General features: G+C 51.7%; 1 protein-coding gene and 1 non-coding gene across 2 annotated transcripts in view; both read left to right on the forward strand.

Annotated features, from left to right (window-relative positions):
* Positions 1-21,687, forward strand: part of LOC142290039 (uncharacterized) — a 218,899-nt gene that overhangs the window by 101,111 nt on the left and 96,101 nt on the right. The window contains exons 14-20 of the mRNA XM_075333986.1: positions 566-745; positions 835-932; positions 1,976-2,804; positions 3,083-3,209; positions 12,922-13,122; positions 13,245-13,442; positions 21,101-21,195. Coding sequence (XP_075190101.1) covers positions 566-745; positions 835-932; positions 1,976-2,804; positions 3,083-3,209; positions 12,922-13,122; positions 13,245-13,442; positions 21,101-21,195 — 1,728 coding nt within the window. The remainder of the gene's footprint in view (positions 1-565; positions 746-834; positions 933-1,975; positions 2,805-3,082; positions 3,210-12,921; positions 13,123-13,244; positions 13,443-21,100; positions 21,196-21,687) is intronic.
* On the forward strand, positions 21,264-21,332 carry LOC142292833 (small nucleolar RNA U2-19). The gene has a single exon (XR_012750852.1). It is a non-coding gene; the product is annotated as a small nucleolar RNA U2-19 (small nucleolar RNA).

Here is a 21,687-nt window from a genome sequence, read left to right on the forward strand (position 1 = left end):
TCTCCCAATAGAGCGACAAAGAAGAAGGGAATTTTGTTTACTTACCGTAAATTCCTTTTCTTCTAGCTCTAATTGGGAGACCCAGCTCCCGCCCCTGTTTTTTTGTATACACATGTTGTTCAGGTTGAATGGTTTCAGTTCTCCGATATTCCTTCGGATTGAATTTGCTTAAACCAGTTTATTGGCTTTCCTCTTTCTTGCTTTTGCACTAAAACTGAGGAGCCCGTGATGCACGGGGGGTGTATAGGCAGTAGGGGAGGGGCCTTACACTTTTAGTGTAATACTTTGTGTGGCCTCCGGAGGCAGAAGCTATACACCCAATTGTCTGGGTCTCCCAATTAGAGCTAGAAGAAAAGGAATTTACGGTAAGTAAACAAAATTCCCTTCTTTTTAGCTACCTGGACACTTCCTTCTGGAACCGCAACTAGGTCTTATTTTTTGAGTAGGGCTTAGATTTTACGCATGCTCCAAAAAAACTTACAAGGGCTTATTTTCGGGATAGGTCATGTATGTAAATGCCACAGTGAAAGTTTACCCACTGGTTACTGTAGTTTTGGTTTTACAGATGGAAGAGCTGGAGCGGCAGAAGCTGGAGCAGCTGGAGCTGATACAGAGACTGGAAGAAGAGAGGAAAAGCTTAGAAGCCGAATTCCAGAAGATGCAGGAAGGGGAGCAGGCGAGAGGTGTGACCGCGCAGGAGGAAGACCCGGAGCCAGCAATGGTGGAGGGAAAACCAGGGGTGCGGGTCTGTGCTCCTAGAACTCAAGTATAAGCCTTTTTTATTTGCTGGACGTTCCTGTGAACTCCATTTTTTTTTTTTTTTTCCCCCTCCAGGAATCGGCGGCTCCGGTCGTGCAATTGAACACATCAGCAGAAAGTTTACATATTCAGCTTATCCGGGAATATCAGCAGCGCCTGATGGAGCAGAATAGGTACGTGGTAAGAAACGTGGTCGCCATTGTGAATGGTCCTGCAATTCTGAGAGATCCTTCTTTCCTTTCCACTCTTTTACTGTCTGTGGGCGGAGGCATGCTATAAATATACAGAGTGTCCACCCATATCCTGTGCACCGCCATTAACCTGAGAGCGGCGGCAGCTATAGGCATAGAAGTGGTGTCTAGGTATAGTAAAGTAGCCATGCGCTATGCAATGAAACCACCTATAGCGCCACCTGGTGGAAAACGGAGTTAGCATTTTTATCTCGAAAACGGAACGAGATAGAGAAAAAAAGTGAATTACAAAGTTGTAGGGCATCATCAATTCAATACGAATCGACACCTTGCATACAGAAATGCTATGATATGAAACCCATGACCCCCCCTCCCCCCCCCCCCCCCCTCCCAAAACCATTGAATGCTGGTCACGCATATGGCGCTCATTAGTGGCCCCCGTCACCTGCAATGCACATCTGGACTCTGCACAGCATACTGTATCTTGCTGCACGTTGTGCAATATGGTGGGTGACACGTTTGCACAAGCATCTGTGATACGTGGTCGTAGGTCCTGCAATGTTGGTGGAGGGGTCGCATACACCTGCTGTTTGATGTGACCTCACAGAAGAAGTTCAATGGGGTCAGGTCAGGTGAGCGTGGAGGCCACTCCACACAGCCACCATACCCAATGACTTGTAGGAAGGTCTCCATGAGGTATCGCTTCACGTTCGCAGCCTTGTGAGGTTTACACGTTCTTATCATAGCATTTCTGTATGCAAGGTGTCGATTTGTGTTGGATTGATGATGCCCTACAACTTTGTAATTCACTTTTTGTCTCTATCTCGTTCTGTTTTTGAGATAAAAATGCTAACTCCGTTGTTTTCCACCAGGTGGCGCTATAGGTGTTCTCATTGCATAGTGCATGGCTACTTTACTATACCTAGACACCACTTCTAGGCCTATAGCTGCTGCCGTTCTCAAGTTAATGGCAGTGGACACACTGTATATCTGAGGAGTATTCTTTATTTATTTTGGTATTTTAGGGTTCACCAACAATCGCTGGACGAAGCCCGTAAGCGTTTGCAGGAATACCAGCTACTGCTGAAGAATCGATATCCTCACCTATCCACGTCTCGTGTAGAGAGCCCGGGAAAGGGTGAAGAAAGCACAAGAAGTCCACAACTAAGGTCACCTGAACATGACCATCCGCACACTGCTCGGTCACCACCCGGCAGGTTATCCTCGCCGGGTCAATCTCAGTCCACAGAAAAGCAAAAATCTCATCCGAGTCTACTACGAACGCAACAGACGAGTCCTAGAAATAGACGGACCCTCGAGTCTGCTAGTGATCTCCCTGCGTTGGACCAGTATAGTCCTGAGATTGTGGACTCCTCATACTCTCGCCTCTTTGGAGAGAGAAGTCCTCAGGGTGTAATATCTCGAGTTACTGGAACCGGTTCTGAAAAGCTTTCCTCAGCGTCCAGTCCTGGAGAGCCGGACACCTCCTCCGGTACGTCCTACCTCCCGCTTCCTCCAGCACTTTCTTTAGGTCTGCCTCAGCTTGATTTCTCCGCTTCAAGCATCTCGTTCACGGTTCCTGAAGAAGACGCAAGCAGAAGGCGCCCTCCTCCACCCCTCGGAGACTTCTCCAACGTTCAGGAATTCCGGGAGAGGCTTCTGTCTTCTGCTGCGGAGATCCGTAACCAGCAGGACCACCTCAAGGAAATGCAAGTCCAGCTGGATGAGCAGCGAGAGTCTCTACTGTCCAAGCAGAAAAGTCAAGAGCAACATCTCCTGCACAAGCAGAAGGATCTGGAGGAACAGATACGAAGGCACCAAGAGTCGCTGGAGAAGCTCCTTGGACCCACAGAGGTGAGACTCAAAGATGGCCGGCATTCGTTTGGAGCCCATCTTTTCCCCATGTGTCACTTGGCCCCCTCCCAGGTTGACCACCATATTCATGAGCACTATATAACTGCTAGATCTGCAGCAGAGAAAACAGTGATTTTATCAAAATGACAGCACACAGCTCAGTAAGTGACAGATCGCTGGAATCCGGGTCTCTGTCCCTACATTGTGCTGCTCTCAGATGAGGGAGAAAAATCCTGGTGACCCATTCCTTAAAATTTGCATTATTATTTTATTTTAAGCCTAGAGAGAGCGCAAATCCTGCGGATCTCCACGTGGCTCCTGAGGGTGAGCAATACCAGTTTATGTCTGCGCTGCTGAAGGCACTGGATGAGGAGGAGGAGGAAGGACACCTCTCGGGGGTTACAGGTAAGTGAGGCTCCTCACCTGGCTGCCTGCAAACCCAGCAAAGCATATTTTATCTTTACCAGCTTACACTGACAACTTGTAAACATTTTCTAGAAATTCCCTTCTTTGCAAAAAAAGAAAATTGATCAGATGTATAGTCTGCCTGATCAATCTGACTTCTAGAACCTCATTGGTTCTACATAGAGATAGACAGGTTTACCTGCGCCTCTTCTGTTTACTTATATCTGGAAGATTTCATATTGGCCACTGATCCTTATACTAGACCCTTCCTGTACTGATCACTTTTCAGCATTCTCATTATCATTACAGACAGTATTGCAATGATGACACCTCTATATACAGCAGATAACCCCGGATTCACCCTTCACAATAGATGTCACAGCTCACCTCCTCCCCCTCCTGTACAGTGACTGATAACACCTCTATATACAGTAGAAAATACATGATCCACCATTCACAATAGGTGATGTCACAGCTAACCCCCCCCCCCCCCTTGCAATGACTAATAACCCCCCTATATACAGTAGATAATTGAGGATTCACCATTCACAATAGGTGATGTCACAGCTCATCTCCTGTACAATGACTGGTAACACCTCTATATACAGCAGATAACGCTGGATCCATCCTTCACTATAGGAGATGTCACAGCTCACCTCCTCCCCCTCCTGTACAGTGACCGATATCACCTCTATATACAGTAGATAACACATGATCCACCAGTCACAGCTAACCCCCCCCTTGCAATGACTAATAACCCCTCTATATACAGTAGATGATTGAGGATTCACCATTCACAATAGATGTCACAGCTCACTTCCTCCCCCTCCTGTACAATAACTGATACCTCTATATACAGTAGAAAATACATGATCCATCATTCACAATAGGTGATGTCACAGCTCACCTCCTCCCCCTCCTGTACAGTGACTGATAACACCTCTATATACAGTAGAAAATACATGATCCATCATTCACAATAGGTGATGTCACAGCTCACCTCCTCCTCCCCTATACAGTGACTGATAACTCAGGATCCACCTTTCACACTAGGTGATGTCAAAGCTCACCTCCTCCCCTTCATGTACAATGAATGATAACACAGGATCCACCATTCACAATAGGTGATGTCACAGCTCATATCCTCCTCCCCCTCTACAGTGATTGATAACTTAGGAATCACCATTCACAATAGGTGATGTCACAGCTCACCTGCTCCCCTTCATGTACAATGAATGATAACTCAGGATCCACCATTTACACTAGGTGATGTCACAGCTCACCTCCCTTTCATGTATAATGACTGATAACACCTCTATATACAGTAGATAAAGAGGATACACCATTCACAATAAAGGATGTCACAGCTTACTACCTCCAGTCATTGTACAGAAGGAGAATACTTCTATATACAGTAGATAACACAGGATCCACTATTAACAATAAGATGTTACAGCTCACCTTCTCCTCTTGTACGATGACTGATCACTCTATATACAGCAAATAGCACAGGATCCACCTTTCGCACTAGGTGATGTCAAAGCTCACCTCCTCCCCTTCATGTACAATGAATGCTAACTCAGTATCCACCATTCACAATAGGTGGTGTCACAGCTCCCCTCCTCCTCCTGTACAATGACTGATAACTCCTCTATATACAGTAGATACCACAGGATCCACCATTCACAATAGGTGATGTCACAGCTCACCTCCTCCTCCACTATACAGTGACTGATAACTCAGGATCCACCTTTCGCACTAGGTGATGTCAAAGCTCACCTCCTCCCCTTCATGTACAATGAATGCTAACTCAGTATCCACCATTCACAATAGGTGGTGTCACAGCTCCCCTCCTCCTCCTGTACAATGACTGATAACTCCTCTATATACAGTAGATACCACAGGATTCACCATTCCCAATAGGTGATGTCACAGCTCACTACCTCCAGTCAGTATACAGAAGGAGAACACTTTCATATACAGTAGAGAACACGGAATCCATTATTAACAATTAACTGATCTTACAGCTCACCTTCTCCTCCTCTTGTACAATGACTGATAACGCCTCTATATACAGCAGATAACACAGGATCCACCATTCACAATAAGTGATATTACAGCTCACCTTCTCCTCCTCTTGTACAATGACTGATCACTCAGGATCCACCATTCACAATGTGATGTCACAGCTCACCTCCTCCTCCTTCTGTACAATGACTGATAACCTCTATATACAATATGCATACACTTCAGCCTCCACTAGTCCTTATTTTCTTGTTATACCCGCACACATTTTTATGTCCAGTGATTGGTCACAGTGGTCATTTACTGTACTGGTGAGGCCAGTGATTGGCTGCAGCGGTTACGTGGATGTATGCAACGTCTTCACTCCAGGAAAGAATTCAAGGACCGGAGCACTGGAAGATTGCACAGCTAACGAATAGTTTGAGGGTTTTTCTAATTTTTTATTAACTAGTTTTATATATTTATTTTTCTTTGTCGCTCCATTGGGAGACCCAGACAATTGGGTGTATAGCTTCTGCCTCCGGAGGCCACACAAAGTATTACACTTTAAAAAGTGTAACCCCTCCCCTCTGCCTATACACCCTCCCGTGCATCACGGGCCCATCAGTTTTATGCTTTGTGTTGAAGGAGGCACACATTCACGCAAGCTCCACATTTTAGTCAGCAGCAGCTGCTGACTTTATCGGATGGAAGAAAAGAGGGCCCCAGGGCCCCCGGCATGCTCCCTTCTCACCCCACTTATGTCGGCGGTGCTGTTAAGGTTGAGGTACCCATTGCGGGTACAAAGGCTGGAGCCACATGCCGTTTCCTTCCCCATCCCTTAGTGGCTCTGGGAGAAGTGGGATCCTAACCGGTCCCCATGCACTGGGACCGGGCTCCCTCCGCAGCCCCTGGGGGAATCTGACGGACAGGAGACCGGGTATCATCAGGGACAGGGCCCTGCTTCTCAGAGGTACTCTGTGTCCCCTTGGGGACGGTGCATGGAGCGCCTGTGTAACAGACGCTGCAGCGGCTGCTGTTTTTTTGTGACGACCGGGACTACCGCGCCGACCGCGCCTGTTTGCCGGCCACGTTACTAAATTTAGTCCCCGGCTTCTGCGGCCTAGTACCGCATACTCCCGCCCCCGGGCCTGCCAGTCAGGGCTAAGGGCGGGACGCTAGACTGGACGTCAGCGGTGAGGGCTGGAGCATACTTAGGTGTTCTCCTCCCCCCTCACTGAGCACTGTGGGGCACCAGATTCCCGCACTTTCTGAGGCACGCCCACGGCTCCCTCCTCCTCTGAGAACGCTGGCAGCCATTGTTATCATCACTGCTGCCGGTGGAGAACTTCAGACCGAGCTCCACAACTCTGGGAGGCCCAGGCAGGGAATCTGGTGGACACACAACCGCTGAGGGCGGTCGGTAAGCTGCACCAGTTACCAGGTGCTGGCCCCCCTGGGTGCCGAAGTGTATATATATATCCATATTGTGTATACATTTGCTCTATTCGGCCGCATTATTTGCTTTGGCTATATACCCTCACTGATTGCTCTAACAGGAGACAACAGCATGTCGTCCGCAAAAAGCAAGGGTGCCAAGGCACAGGCTTATTTTGCAACTTGTACCTCTTGTGCGGCTATGTTACCTGCAGGTTCCACCTACCCTCATTGTGTGCAATGCTCGGCCCCTGGGGCACTCACTCAGCCGGAGCCTCAGGCACTGGTGGGACCCTCGGCCCAGGTAGAACCACCGGCTTCCACTGTCCAGGTGGCAGGGACAGAGTTTGCAGTGTTGGCTGAGAAACTTTCTGAGTCACTTTCACAATCCATGGCTCAGTCTATGGACAGATGGTCTGCTAAGATACTAGAAGCTTTGCAGTCCAGATCGGTAACACAGGACCAGGACACTGTTGAATCATTGCCCCCAGGTCCCCCTCAGTCGGCGCAGCAAACTGCTCCTGGGGTGACTCCTAGGTCCCACGGTGAGGACTGCGACACGGACCGCAGTCCCAGACCGGCTAAGCGGGCTCACTGGGAGCTTCCCTCGACTTCATCACACTGCTCAGGGTCTCAGCATGAGGACTCTCTGGAGGATGAAACGGAGGTGGCAGCACAGGACTCTGATCCTGACGTTGCTCTCAATCTTGATACACCCGAAGGGGACGCCATAGTAAATGACCTTATAGCGTCCATCAACCAGGTGCTAGAACTTTCTCCTCCAACTCCACAGATAGAGGAGTCAGCTTCACAGCAGGAGAAACACCAGTTTAGGTTTCCCAAACGTACACGGAGTGCGTTTTTCGATCACTCCAACTTCAGAGATGCGGTCCAGAAGCACCGAGCATTTCCGGACAAGCGCTTTACTAAGCGCCTGAATGACACACGTTACCCCTTCCCCACTGACGTAGTTAAGGGGTGGGCTCAGTGTCCCAAGGTGGATCCTCCAGTCTCTAGACTGGTGGCCAGATCCATAGTAGCAGTGGCAGATGGTTCATCGCTCAAGGATGCCACTGACAGGCAAATAGAGCTCCTGATGAAATCCATCTATGAAGCTATAGGCGCGTCTTTTGCTCCGGCATTTGCAGCCGTATGGGCACTCCAAGCTATCTCAGCTTGTCTGTCTGAGATTAATGTAGTCACACGTGCCTCTACTCCGCAGGTTGTGTCTTTAACCTCTCAGGCGTCGGCTTTTTCGTCCTACGCCATGAACGCCGTCCTGGACTCTGCGAGCCGTACAGCGGTAGCATCCGCCAATTCAGTGGCAGTCCGCAGGGCCATGTGGCTACGCGAATGGAAGGCAGACTCTGCTTCCAAGAAGTTCTTAACCGGTTTGCCATTTTCTGGCGACCGTCTGTTTGGCGAGCAATTGGATGAGATTATTAAACAATCCAAGGGAAAGGACTCGTCCTTACCCCAGTCCAAACCAAACAGACCTCAGCAACGGAAGATACAACCGAGGTTTCGGTCCTTTCGGCCCTCAGCCAGATCTCAATTCTCCACGTCCAACAGGCCACAGAAGGGCCAGAGGAACTCTGACTCATGGCGGTCTAAGTCACGTCCTAAAAAGACCGCCGGAGGAACCGCCCCCAAGGCGGCCTCCTCATGACTTTCGACCTCCTCAAACCGCATCCTCGGTCGGTGGCAGGCTCTCCCGCTTTTGCGACGCCTGGTTGCCACATGTCCAAGACCGATGGGTGAGAGACATTCTGTCTCACGGTTACAGGATCGAGCTCAGCTCTCGTCCCCCGACTCGTTTCTTCAGAACATCTCCGCCCCCCGAGCGAGCCGATACTCTTTTTCAGGCGGTGAACACTCTGAAGGCAGAAGGAGTGGTGATCCCTGTTCCCCTTCAAGAACGTGGTCGCGGTTTTTACTCCAACTTGTTTGTGGTGCCAAAAAAGGACGGATCATTCCGTCCCGTTCTGGACCTCAAACTGCTCAACAGACATGTGAAAACCAGACGGTTCCGGATGGAATCTTTCCGCTCCGTCATCGCCTCGATGTCCCAAGGAGACTTCCTAGCATCAATCGACATCAGGGATGCTTATCTCCACGTGCCGATTGCACCAGAGCATCAGCGCTTCCTGCGTTTCGCCATCGGAGACTAACACCTTCAGTTCGTGGCACTGCCTTTCGGCCTGGCGACAGCCCCACGGGTCTTCACCAAAGTCATGGCAACAGTGGTGGCAGTCCTACACTCTCAGGGACACTCGGTGATCCCTTACTTAGACGATCTTCTAGTCAAGGCACCCTCCCGGGTGGCATGCCAACACAGCCTGAACACTGCTCTGGAGACTCTCCAGAGGTTCGGGTGGATCAATTTCCCAAAGTCAAAATTGACACCGACACAATCGCTGACTTACCTCGGGATGGAGTTTCATACTCTCTCAGCAATAGTGAAGCTTCCGCTGGACAAACAGCGTTCACTACAGACAGGGGTGCAATCTCTCCTGCGAGCCCAGTCACACCCCTTGAGGCGCCTCATGCACTTCCTAGGGAAGATGGTGGCAGCAATGGAGGCAGTTCCATTTGCGCAGTTTCATCTGCGTCCACTTCAATGGGACATTCTCCGCAAATGGGACAGGAAGTCGACGTCCCTCGACAGGAACGTCTCCCTTTCTCGGGCAGCCAAAGCCTCTCTTCAGTGGTGGCTTCTTCCCACTTCTTTGTCGAAGGGAAAATCCTTCCTGCCCCCATCCTGGGCTGTGGTCACGACGGACGCGAGTCTGTCAGGGTGGGGAGCGGTCTTCCTAGACCACAGGGCTCAGGGAACCTGGACTCCGACAGAGTCCTCCCTTCAGATCAATGTTCTGGAGATAAGGGCAGTGTATCTAGCCCTAAAGGCGTTCCAGCTGTGGCTGGAGGGCAGGCAGATCCGAATTCAGTCGGACAACGCCACGGCGGTGGCGTACATCAACCACCAAGGCGGCACACGCAGTCGTCAAGCCTTCCAAGAAGTTCGGCGGATTCTGCTGTGGGTGGAAGCCACAGCCTCCACCATCTCCGCAGTTCACATCCCGGGCGTAGAAAACTGGGAAGCAGACTTTCTCAGTCGCCAGGGCATGGACGCAGGGGAATGGTCCCTTCATCCGGACGTGTTTCAAGAGATCTGTTGCCGCTGGGGTACGCCGGACGTCGACCTAATGGCGTCCCGGCACAACAACAAAGTCCCGGCATTCATGGCACGGTCTCAAGATCACAGAGCTCTGGCGGCAGACGCATTAGTTCAGGATTGGTCGCAGTTTCGACTGCCTTATGTATTTCCCCCTCTGGCACTGCTGCCCAGAGTGTTACGCAAGATCAGGTCCGACTGCCGCCGCGCCATCCTCATCGCCCCAGACTGGCCGAGGAGGTCGTGGTTCCCGGATCTGTGGCATCTCACGGTGGGCACTACCAGACTGACCAGACTTGCTGTCTCAAGGGCCATTTTTCCATCTGAATTCTGCGGCCCTCAACCTGACTGTGTGGCCATTGAGTCCTGGATCCTAGCGTCCTCAGGGTTATCTCAAGAGGTCATTGCCACTATGAGACAGGCCAGGAAACCAACGTCAGCCAAGATCTACCACAGGACGTGGAGGATCTTCTTATCCTGGTGCTCTGATCAGGGTTTCACTCCCTGGCCGTTTGCCTTGCCCACTTTTCTGTCTTTCCTTCAATCCGGAATGGACAAGGGTTTGTCTCTCGGCTCTCTCGAGGGACAAGTATCGGCGCTTTCCGTGTTTTTTCAAAAGCGTCTAGCCAGGCTTCCGCAGGTACGCACGTTCCTGCAGGGGGTTTGCCACATAGTCCCACCTTACAAGCGTCCGCTAGAACCCTGGGATCTTAACAGGGTGCTAACGACTCTTCAGAAACCACCTTTCGAGCCGATGAGGGATGTTTCTCTTTCACGCCTTTCGCAGAAGGTGGTCTTCCTAGTGGCAGTCACATCACTTCGGAGAGTGTCTGAGCTAGCAGCGCTGTCATGCAAAGCCCCCTTTCTGGTGTTTCACCAGGATAAGGTGGTTCTGCGTCCGGTCCCGGAATTTCTCCCTAAGGTGGTATCCCCTTTTCATCTAAATCAGGATATCTCCTTACCTTCATTTTGCCCTCATCCAATTCACCAATGTGAAAAGGATTTGCATTCATTAGATCTGGTGAGAGCACTCCGGCTCTACGTGTCTCGCACGGCGCCCCTGCGCCATTCAGATGCCCTCTTTGTCCTTGTCGCTGGCCAGCGTAAGGGTTCAAAGTATAAAAATAGCAAATTCTACACCAGTAGGTATCAGAGATAAATTCCAACATGTACAACAGTTAATGCAGATATAGCAACATGTGATGATAAAACTTAACCTTTAATGGGGTATATTAAAATGAAACCAAAAAATGTATAGTGATCCCAACACCATTAAAAACCAAAGAAAATGTTGAGGCCAATTGATTCATATATTCATGGCGTCAACATGTTTCAAAGTACAGGGGTACGAAACAAGCGTCACCCCTTATCAGCAACACGGGAGCTTAACCTCATATATCAATCACTCTTAATGGCACTTCCAGCAAACTGAATTAATTAATGGATATATACAGCTTGCCAAACATGCATGTGATCCTCATGGGGACAATACGCCAATAAGCTCAATCAATGAGGCAAAAATGAATGAGCGCGATTATTTACCCAGCTGGTTATGCATGTATGACATGCCAACAAAGGCAGACTGAGACACAAATCGACACCTGACCCATTCAGTAATGGTGCCAAATTACAAGGGTGAAATATAATCCCTCGCCCTGCTGATCATACGTGTTGCACTAAACCGTGGGGGGACGAATTGCGCAGAGACATGTATCATAAAAAGTAATCTCCAGGGAATGCTAACCCCCAAACGGGTAACCTATGTTAGATACATGTAACATGCAAACATGCAGATAAGACGACTCAAAGTCAAAAACCACCATAAGTGGAACAGTCTCACCCGATTCTTTCGTCCCGCCAATGGATCAAGGTTCTCCCGTGTTGTGAGGTCCAGGTACCGACACGGAGGGAGTCAAGGCTTGGTCACCAGCCCTGTTTGGGATTTAACTGACCCTTAAATTGCGCACAATGACTCCCGCCCTTACAAGGGCAGTCCACAGCTGGCCCTGTTGTGGCTGACCCTTGGTGAACAAAAACAGGTGACTCCCGACGCGTTTCTCAATGTCCGTTCATCAGGGGAGGCACAAAACACCTGTGACTTCAGCGGTGGCTCAACACAGAGCTATAACCTATACGGCCTGGTATCCCTGAGGATATGTGATGTACCGGGGTTAATAAAGGATAATCACTCGTTAGATCTGGTGAGAGCTCTCTGGCTCTACGTGTCTCGCACAGCGCCCCTGCGCCGTTCAGATGCGCTCTTTGTCCTTGTCGCTGGCCAGCGTAAGGGTTCGCAGGCTTCCAAGTCAACCTTGGCTCGGTGGATCAAGGAACCGATTCTGGAAGCCTACCGTTCTTCTGGGCTTCCGCTTCCTTTGGGGCTGAAAGCCCATTCTACCAGAGCCGTAGGTGCGTCCTGGGCATTGCGGCACCAGGCTACGGCTCAGCAGGTGTGTCAGGCGGCTACCTGGTCGAGTCTGCACACTTTCACGAAACACTATCAGGTGCATGCCTATGCTTCGGCAGATGCCAGCCTAGGTAGGCGAGTCCTTCAGGCGGCGGTTGCCCACCTGTAAGAGGGGGCCGTTTTACGGCTCTTTTTATCGAGGTATTCTTTTACCCACCCAGGGACTGCTTTTGGACGTCCCAATTGTCTGGGTCTCCCAATGGAGCGACAAAGAAGAAGGGAATTTTGTTTACTTACCGTAAATTCCTTTTCTTCTAGCTCCTATTGGGAAACCCAGCACCCGCCCCTGTTCCCTTCGGGCTGTTGTTCTTTTGTGTAAACATGTTGTTCATGTTGAATTGTTCTTTGGTTCATGGTTTCAGTTCTCCGAACATCCTTCGGATTGAATTTACCTTAGACCAATTTATAAGTTTCCTCCTTCCTGCTTTTGCACCAAAACTGAGGAGCCCGTGATGCACGGGAGGGTGTATAGGCAGAGGGGAGGGGTTACACTTTTTAAAGTGTAATACTTTGTGTGGCCTCCGGAGGCAGAAACTATACACCCAATTGTCTGGGTCTCCCAATAGGAGTTAGAAGAAAAGGAATTTACGGTAAGTAAACAAAATTCCCTTCTTTCTTGTGTTTTATAGACTTTGAGTCCAGTAATGTTTCTCTGAGACTTCCCGGTAGAGGGCAGAGGTGGAGACCTTCTAAGCCACCGGTCACAAAGACCAAGTTGGGTCCCTTCCTGCAGCAGCACGAGCTGAGCGCCATCCTGGAGGTGGAGACGCCCTGCGGCAGCGGCCGACGCTCCAGCACCGGGTATTCTGAACTCCGAGACAGCCAGGGAGGTAAGGAAGATCCTAGCACGTCCTATGAAGGCCTGAAAGTCCGGATCCCGCGATGTCTTCTGGTTTATTACTTTGGTGCTCAGAAGTATTGTAATTGATTGCTGTGGACAATTATCATGCAGGCCGGAGTGACCGATCAGGACACGGTGAAGCTGCGCGATGTCACCCAGACGTGTCCAAGATGAGCAGTGACTCCACTTTAATACAAGGCGACCTGTCCCGGCTATCGGCCGGCATCAATGACGGGACCCCGAACCAAAGCAGCGTGAAGCTATCATGGCGAGAGACCCTGGCATTAGAGGCGTCCCATGTATCGGCAGGTGAGATCATGGGGGTCGGTCCCGTGGCCCGGCAGGTGAGCTCATGGGGGTCCAGCAGTGCCCCAGCAGGTGAGCTCATGGGGGTCCAGCAGTGCCCCAGCAGGTGAGCTCATGGGGGTCCAGCAGTGCCCCGGCAGGGGAGCTCATGGGGGGTCCAGCAGTGCCCCGGCAGGGGAGCTCATGGGGGGTCCAGCAGTGCCCCGGCAGGGGAGCTCATGGGGGGTCCAGCAGTGCCCTGGCAGGGGAGCTCATGGGGGGTCCAGCAGTGCCCCGGCAGGGGACCTCATGGGGGTCCGGCAGTACCCCGGCAGGGGAACTCATGGGGGTCCGGCAGTACCCCGGCAGGGGAACTCATGGGGGTCCGGCAGCACCCCGGCAGGGGAGCTCATGGGGGGTCCAGCAGTGCCCCGGCAGGGGAACTCATGGGGGTCCGGCAGTACCCCGGCAGGGGAACTCATGGGGGTCCGGCAGTACCCCGGCAGGGGAACTCATGGGGGTCCGGCAGTACCCCGGCAGGGGAACTCATGGGGGTCCGGCAGTACCCCGGCAGGAGAGCTTATGGGGGTCCGGCAGCGCCCCGGCAGGGGAACTCATGGGGGTCCGGCAGCGCCCCGGCAGGGGAGCTCATGGGGGTCCGGCAGCGCCCCGGCAGGGGAGCTCATGGGGGTCCGGCAGCGCCCCGGCAGGGGAGCTCATGGGGGTCCAGCAGCGCCCCGGCAGGGGAGCTCATGGGGGTCCAGCAGCGCCCCGGCAGGGGAGCTCATGGGGGTCCGGCAGCGCCCGGCAGGGGAGCTCATGGGGGTCCGGCAGCGCCCCGGCAGGGGAGCTTGTGCACCATCGACCAGATGAAGTAAGCTCCTCACCTACGGGCTGTCGCTCTGCTGCATTTTCTGTAACCTTTTGCGGACGACTTGCAGGGAACAGTCATTTACTTCTCATACAACTTTTATCAACTTTTACCACTGACCTGACAGTGCAAGGGTTCGGCTTTTTTGTCTGTTGTTTTTAATTTTGTTTGTGGCAATTTTTTTTTTTTTAATTTTATTTATGTTTTTGGATAACACCATTTATTTTACCATTAAAAAAGGGGGGGGGTTGTTTGGTCATTGTGCCTTAAAATTGATCTGGCCACTTGATTCTTCAGGTCGGCGCGATTACTGCAACAGTAAACTTGCTTTTTAGTGGTTGAAAAGAAAAACCCAGATCATTTTTTAAATATTTATTTTTATAACTATTTTCTATCTTGTTTTTCTGCTATTTTTCTATTGATGAGCTGGGTGAGGGCTTTTCTTTTCCCCTACCAAGGTTTTTTTTTTGTTTGTTTTTTTTTAATATTTTGGGTCCGTTTTGATCGCATATTATTGCATGTTTCGGTCAAAAGCAGCTGAGAAAAACGGGCGAGATTTTTTTTGTGAACTCCTGGGTGGGGGCACGGGGTCATTTTGGCAAAATCCTCTTATATACAGTATCTTCTATCTTTAGGGCTATGGGCGTGCGCTGACCGGAATATAAACTGGCCTCCGGTCTTCATTATACAGGATTCCTCCTCCATTGCACTTTAGTATGCCTGTAACGTCAGGTGCGCGGCCAGAAATCCTGCGCCTGCGCATTGTCTGCCGTCTCTCCCCTGCACGGTGAAGTCGTAGTGACTTTGCGGCAGCTGCGCGCAGCAAAGTTGGACACTGCACCCTTCCCAGGGCAGTCTTCAATTTTGCTGTGCGCAGGCGCCGCAAGGTCACTACAACTTCACCGCGCAGAGACGGCAGGCACAAAGCGCAGGCGCAGGATTTCCAGTGGGACAGATCATAAAATACCACTTTGCCATTTTCATGATGTTATTTTTTTAAAAAAAACACGATCTAGTTATGAAAAATAATAATGGCCTTCAGTGTCTGAAGCATTAACCTTTTAAGTATCTTTTCTTCAGCGCTCTATTGGGAGACCCAGACGATTGGGGTATAGCTACTGCCCTCTGGAGGCCACACAAAGCACTACATCAAAAGTGCAAGGCCCCTCCCCCTCTGGCTATACCCCCCCCGTGGTATCACGGGTTCTCCAGTTTTTAGCTTTGTGTGCGAAGGAGGTCAGACATTCCATGCATAGCTCCACAGATTTTAGTCAGCAGTAGCTGCTGACTATTTCGGATGGAAGAAAAGAGGACACATATAGTGTCCCCAGCATGCTCCCTTCTCACCCCTGGATGGTGTTGTAAGGTTGAGGTACCTATTGCTGGTACAGGGCTGGAGCCTGACATGCTGTTTTCCTTCCACATCCCCTGGTAGGGCTCTGTGGAAGTGGGATCCTGCCGGCCTCTCAGCTCTGACGCCGGGCTCCATCCACAGACCCATTAGAACCTGATGGAGACGGAGCAGGAGTACGATCAGGGACAGGCCCTGCATCATACAGGTACTCTGTGTCCCCGGCAGGCACAGACACACTCCGGGCTGGCTGGGTGTTGTAGTGCGCCGGGGACCGCAACGTTGGAGTTAGTGTCCCTACAGATTACTGGGGGATTTTTTGTGTATGGGAACGCAGCGCCGACCCCCTCTGGACCGGGCGGCGCTGCTGTGACTTGTGGTGCGCCGGGGATCCGCCGTCCGCGCTTTTACGGCGGCGGCGGTTATAAATTGAGTCCCCGGCTTTTTGGGCCTAGGACGCCGGCAGCTCCGATTCGTTCCCGCCCCCACCCTGTCATTCAGGGTAGGGGAGAGACGCTGTTCGCTAGCAGCGACGAGGGCTGGAGCCTGATTTACATGCTCCAGCCCTCACACTAGGCACAGAGGGAAGCAGGCTTCCCGCTCTTAGCCAGGAACGCCCAGGGCCCGCCCCCCTTCTCTCTCAGGACGCCGGCAGCCATTACATGCAGTCTGGCTGGAGGAAGGACGCAAGGCTCTGGGAGACCTGGACTAGGGGCTATCTGGCGACCACACACCCGCTTTTTAAGCGGGCGGTAAGCGATTTTTCTGTGCTGGTCCCTCTAGTGCCTCACGGTGTATCGGTGTACTGTGTAGGATATAGAGATATTGTATTTCTTGCACTGTGAGGTCGCTTCTGGCTGCATCTCCCAGATCCCTCTGTGGAAGCAACAACATGCCATCCTCAAAACGCAAGGCTGCCAAGGCTAGGGCTGTGTATACTGCGTGTGCTGCATGTGGGGCTAATCTACCAGCAGGCTCCGATGACCCCCATTGTGTGCAATGCTCCGACCCGGTGCTGCTTCGCCAGCCGGAGTCAGGAGAGGTAGTGACCCAGGCTGAGACGCTTGTAAGTTCTGCCCCGGTGACAGGGACAGACTTTGCAGTTTTTGCTGATAATATGTCTGTGTCTATGGCAAAAATCCTTGAAACCTTGCAATCTATGCATGGGGCTCAGTCTTTGGGCACGGCGAGGCCTCTGTCCTCAGGTCCCCCTCACTTGGAATTAATCCAGCCCACAGGGGGGTCCCCGGCTTCACAGGCCGAGGATTATGACTCAGATGATAGCCCCAGCCACCCTAAGCGAGCTCGCTGGGAAAGACCCTCGACGTCATCACACTGCTCAGGGTCTCAGCGCAATCAGTCTCCCTGTGATGTGTCTGATGAGAGTGATCAGGAATCCATTCCTGGAACCCCTCTCAACCTGGATACCCCTGATGGGGATGCCATGGTAAACGACCTTATCTCAGCCATCAATAGGCTGTTGGATATTTCTCCCCCAGCCCCTTCAGCAGAAGAGGCGGCTGCGGAGCAGGAGAAGTTTCGTTTCCTTTATCCCAAGCGTAAATTGAGTGCTTTGTTGGATCACGCTGACTTCAGAGAATGAATCCAGAAGCACGACGCTCACCCAGAAAGGCGTTTCTCTAAACGATCTAAAGATACGCGTTTCCCTTTCCCCCCTGAGGTGGTCAAGCGCTGGACACAGTGTCCAAAGGTAGACCCCCCGATTTCCAAACTCGCAGCTAGGTCCATAGTTGCAGTGGAGGATGGCGCTTCACTTAAAGATGCCAATGACAGACAGATGGACCTTTGGTTAAAATCTGTCTATGAAGCTATCGGCGCGTCGTTTGCTCCGGCATTCGCAGCCGTATGGGCACTCCAGGCTATTTCAGCTGGCTTAGCAAAAGTGGATGCTATCATACATCCAGCAGTGCCGCAAGTGGCGCACCTTACCACGCAGATGTCGGCGTTTGCGTCTTACGCTATCAATGCGGTCCTAGAATCTACCAGTCGCACCTCAATGGCGTCCGCCAATTCGGTAGTTTTGCGCAGAGCCTTGTGGTTAAAGGACTGGAAAGCAGATGCTGGTTCCAAAAAATGTTTAACCAGTTTGCCTTTATCTAGAGATAGACTGTTTGGCGAGCCATTGGCTGATATCATTAAGCAGTCCAAGGGTAAAGACTCCTCTTTACCACAACCCAGAACAACCAAACCTCAGCAGAAAAAGTGGCAGCAGAGGTTTCAGTCCTTTCGAGGTTCGGGCAAGACACCATTTACCTCGTCCAAAGGGACTCAGAGGACGCAAAGAAACTCAGATTCGTGGCGGGTTCACACGCGCCCCAAGAAAGCAAATGGAGGTACCGCTTCCAAAGCGGCGACCTCATGACTTCCAGCCCCCTCCCTCCGCATCGCCGGTCGGGGGCAGGCTCTCCCGCTTTTCCGGCATTTGGATGTCACAGGTCAAAGACCGGTGGGTGACGGACACTTTGTCTCGCGGGTACAGAATCGAGTTCAATTCTCGTCCTCCAGCTCGGTTCTTCAGAACCTCCCCACATCCAGACCGAGCAGATGCTCTGCTGCAGGCGGTGGACTCCCTAAGAGCGGAAGGAGTGGTGATCCCAGTCCCTCCTCAGGAACAAGGGCAAGGGTTTTACTCCAATCTCTTTGTGGTTCCAAAAAAGGACGGCTCGTTCCGTCCTGTTCTGGACCTAAAACGGCTCAACAAACATGTGCACGCCAGGAAGTTCCGGATGGAAACCCTGCGTTCTGTCATTGTCTCAATGTCCAGAGGAGACTTCCTTGCCTCAATAGACATCAAAGATGCTTATCTCCACGTGCCAATTGCTACAGAACATCAACGTTTTCTACGTTTTGTGATAGGAGACGACCATTTTCAGTTCGTAGCTCTGCCATTTGGTCTGGCGACAGCCCCACGGGTCTTCACCAAGGTCATGGCGGCGGTGGTAGCAGTCTTGCACTCTCAGGGACACTCGGTGATCCCTTACCTAGACGATTTATTGGTCAAAGCTCCCTCTCAAGAGGCATGTCAGCACAGCCTGAATGCTACGCTGGAGACCCTACAGTCTTTCGGATGGATCATCAACTTTCCAAAGTCGATCCTATCACCGACTCAATCACTAACGTATCTTGGCATGGAGTTTCATACTCTAGCAGCGATAGTGAAGCTTCCGCTGAACAAGCAGCGGTCACTACAGACAGGGGTGCAATCTCTCCTGCAGGGCCAGTTGCATCCCTTGCGGCGCCTCATGCATTTCCTAGGGAAGATGGTGGCAGCCATGGAAGCAGTTCCCTTTGCGCAGTTTCATCTGCGCCCACTTCAATGGGACATTCTCCGCCAATGGGACGGGAAGTCAACGTCCCTGGACAGGAAAGTCTCGCTTTCCCAGACGGCCAAGGACTCCCTACAATGGTGGCTCCTTCCCACCTCATTGTCTCAGGGAAGATCCTTCCTGCCCCCATCCTGGGCAGTAGTCACGACAGATGCGAGTCTGTCAGGGTGGGGAGCAGTATTTCTCCACCACAGGGCTCAGGGGACGTGGACTCCGCAGGAGTCCACCCTTCAGATCAATGTTCTGGAGATCAGGGCAGTGTATCTTGCTCTACTGGCCTTCCAACAGTGGCTGGAAGGAAAGCAGATCCGAATCCAATCGGACAACTCCACAGCGGTGGCATACATCAACCACCAAGGAGGGACGCGCAGTCGGCAAGCCTTCCAAGAAGTCCGGCGCATTCTAATGTGGGTGGAGGACAGAGCATCCACCATATCCGCGGTTCACATCCCAGGCGTAGAAAACTGGGAAGCAGACTTCCTCAGTCGCCAGGGCATGGACGCAGGGGAATGGTCCCTTCACCCGGACGTGTTTCAGGAAATCTGTCGCCGCTGGGGAGTGCCGGACGTCGACCTAATGGCATCCCGGCACAACAACAAGGTCCCGGCATTCATGGCGAGGTCGCGCGATCAAAGAGCTCTGGCGGCAGACGCCTTGGTTCAAGATTGGTCGCAGTTTCAGCTCCCATACGTGTTTCCGCCTCTGGCGCTCTTGCCCAGAGTGCTACGCAAGATCAGATCCGATCTTTCCTTCCTGCAATCGGGGTTAGAAAAGGGCTTGTCGCTCAGCTCCCTTAAAGGGCAAGTTTCGGCACTATCCGTGTTTTTTCAGAAGCGTCTAGCACGTCTTTCTAAGGTGCGCACGTTCCTGCAGGGGGTCTGTCATATTGTGCCCCCGTACAAGCGGCCGTTAGATCCATGGGATCTGAACAGGGTACTAGTTGCTCTCCAGAAGCCGCCCTTCGAGCCTCTGAAGGAAGTTTCTTTTTCTCGGCTGTCACAGAAAGTGGCGTTTCTTGTTGCGATCACATCGCTTCGGCGAGTGTCTGAGCTGGCAGCTCTGTCATCCAAGGCTCCCTTCCTGGTGTTCCACCAGGACAAGGTAGTGCTGCGCCCTATTCCGGAGTTTCTCCCTAAGGTCGTATCCTCTTTTCATCTTAATCAGGATATATCCTTGCCTTCTTTTTGTCCTCATCCGGTTCACCGGTATGAAAAGGACTTACGTTTGCTAGATCTGGTGAGAGCACTCAGAATCTACATTTCCCGCACGGCGCCCATGCGCCGTGCCGATGCACTTTTTGTCCTTGTCGCTGGTCCGCGCAAGGGGTTGCAGGCTTCTAAAGCCACCCTGGCTCGATGGATCAAAGAACCAATTCTAGAGGCCTACCGTTCTGCGGGGCTTCCGGTTCCTTCAGGGCTAAAAGCCCACTCAACCAGAGCCGTGGGTGCGTCCTGGGCATTACGTCACCAGGCTTCGGCTCAACAGGTGTGCCAGGCAGCTACCTGGTCCAGTCTGCACACTTTCACCAAGCATTATCAGGTGCATACCTATGCTTCGGCGGATGCCAGCTTAGGTAGAAGAGTCCTGCAGGCGGCAGTGACACCCCCGTAGGGGAGGGCTGTTTTGCAGCTCTAACATGAGGTATTTCTTTACCCACCCAGGGACAGCTTTTGGACGTCCCAATCGTCTGGGTCTCCCAATAGAGCGCTGAAGAAGAAGGGAATTTTGTTACTTACCGTAAATTCCTTTTCTTCTAGCTCTTATTGGGAGACCCAGCACCCGCCCTGTTGTCCTTCGGGATGTTTTTTTGTTGTTTGCGGGTACACATGTTGTTCATGTTGAACGGTTTTTTCAGTTCTCCGATGTTATTCGGAGTTAATTTGTTTAAACCAGTTATTGGCTTCCTCCTTCTTGCTTTGGCACTAAAACTGGAGAACCCGTGATACCACGGGGGGGGTATAGCCAGAGGGGGAGGGGCCTTGCACTTTTGATGTAGTGCTTTGTGTGGCCTCCAGAGGGCAGTAGCTATACCCCAATCGTCTGGGTCTCCCAATAAGAGCTAGAAGAAAAGGAATTTACGGTAAGTAACAAAATTCCCTTCTTTTCCCCCCAGATCTTTCTTTTCCTTTATTTTTGCACGAGATCCTGCGCAGTGACAGTGATACGTCCTCTAATCGCGTTTTATCGGAGGAAGGAGCGTCCGGCCTCGTAAGTAGAACTACAACTCCCATCGCCATCTATAGACTAAGTCCATCTGAGGTCATTTTTGGAAAAATGATCAATGATGAAAAATGGCCAAATCTGAGTATCGGTGACACCGGTACGTGATTTATCTAGAGCGGAGAAGCCGATGGTTTTCTGTTGTGCCTGTGGGGTCCAGGGTGAGTGTTGGGGGAACTTTCACAAGTCCTGGTGTGACCCTTGTGGTGTCGGTGCTGCAGTTTTTTGGGGGATTTGACGTGGGTTTCCCCATTGATGGTAATGAGGGAATCCAACGCATCCAACAGTTGCGGTTTTCTGCAGAAGCCGTTCTGAGGATTTTCTTAGGACTACTGCTGTGGTAAAACCGTAGCTCACCGGCATTTATCTGGTGGTCCCGAGGCTTTCTTACTCCAGGCACCTGTGGAAGTTTCCTCGCTGTGTGGCTGTGTCCGTCGTGTGTCTTATCTGAGCCGTGATGCATCCTCCTTCTCACCAGAC

This window comes from Anomaloglossus baeobatrachus, chromosome 2 (genome assembly GCF_048569485.1).
Source record: "Anomaloglossus baeobatrachus isolate aAnoBae1 chromosome 2, aAnoBae1.hap1, whole genome shotgun sequence".
In the NCBI taxonomy this organism is placed as follows: domain Eukaryota; kingdom Metazoa; phylum Chordata; class Amphibia; order Anura; family Aromobatidae; genus Anomaloglossus; species Anomaloglossus baeobatrachus.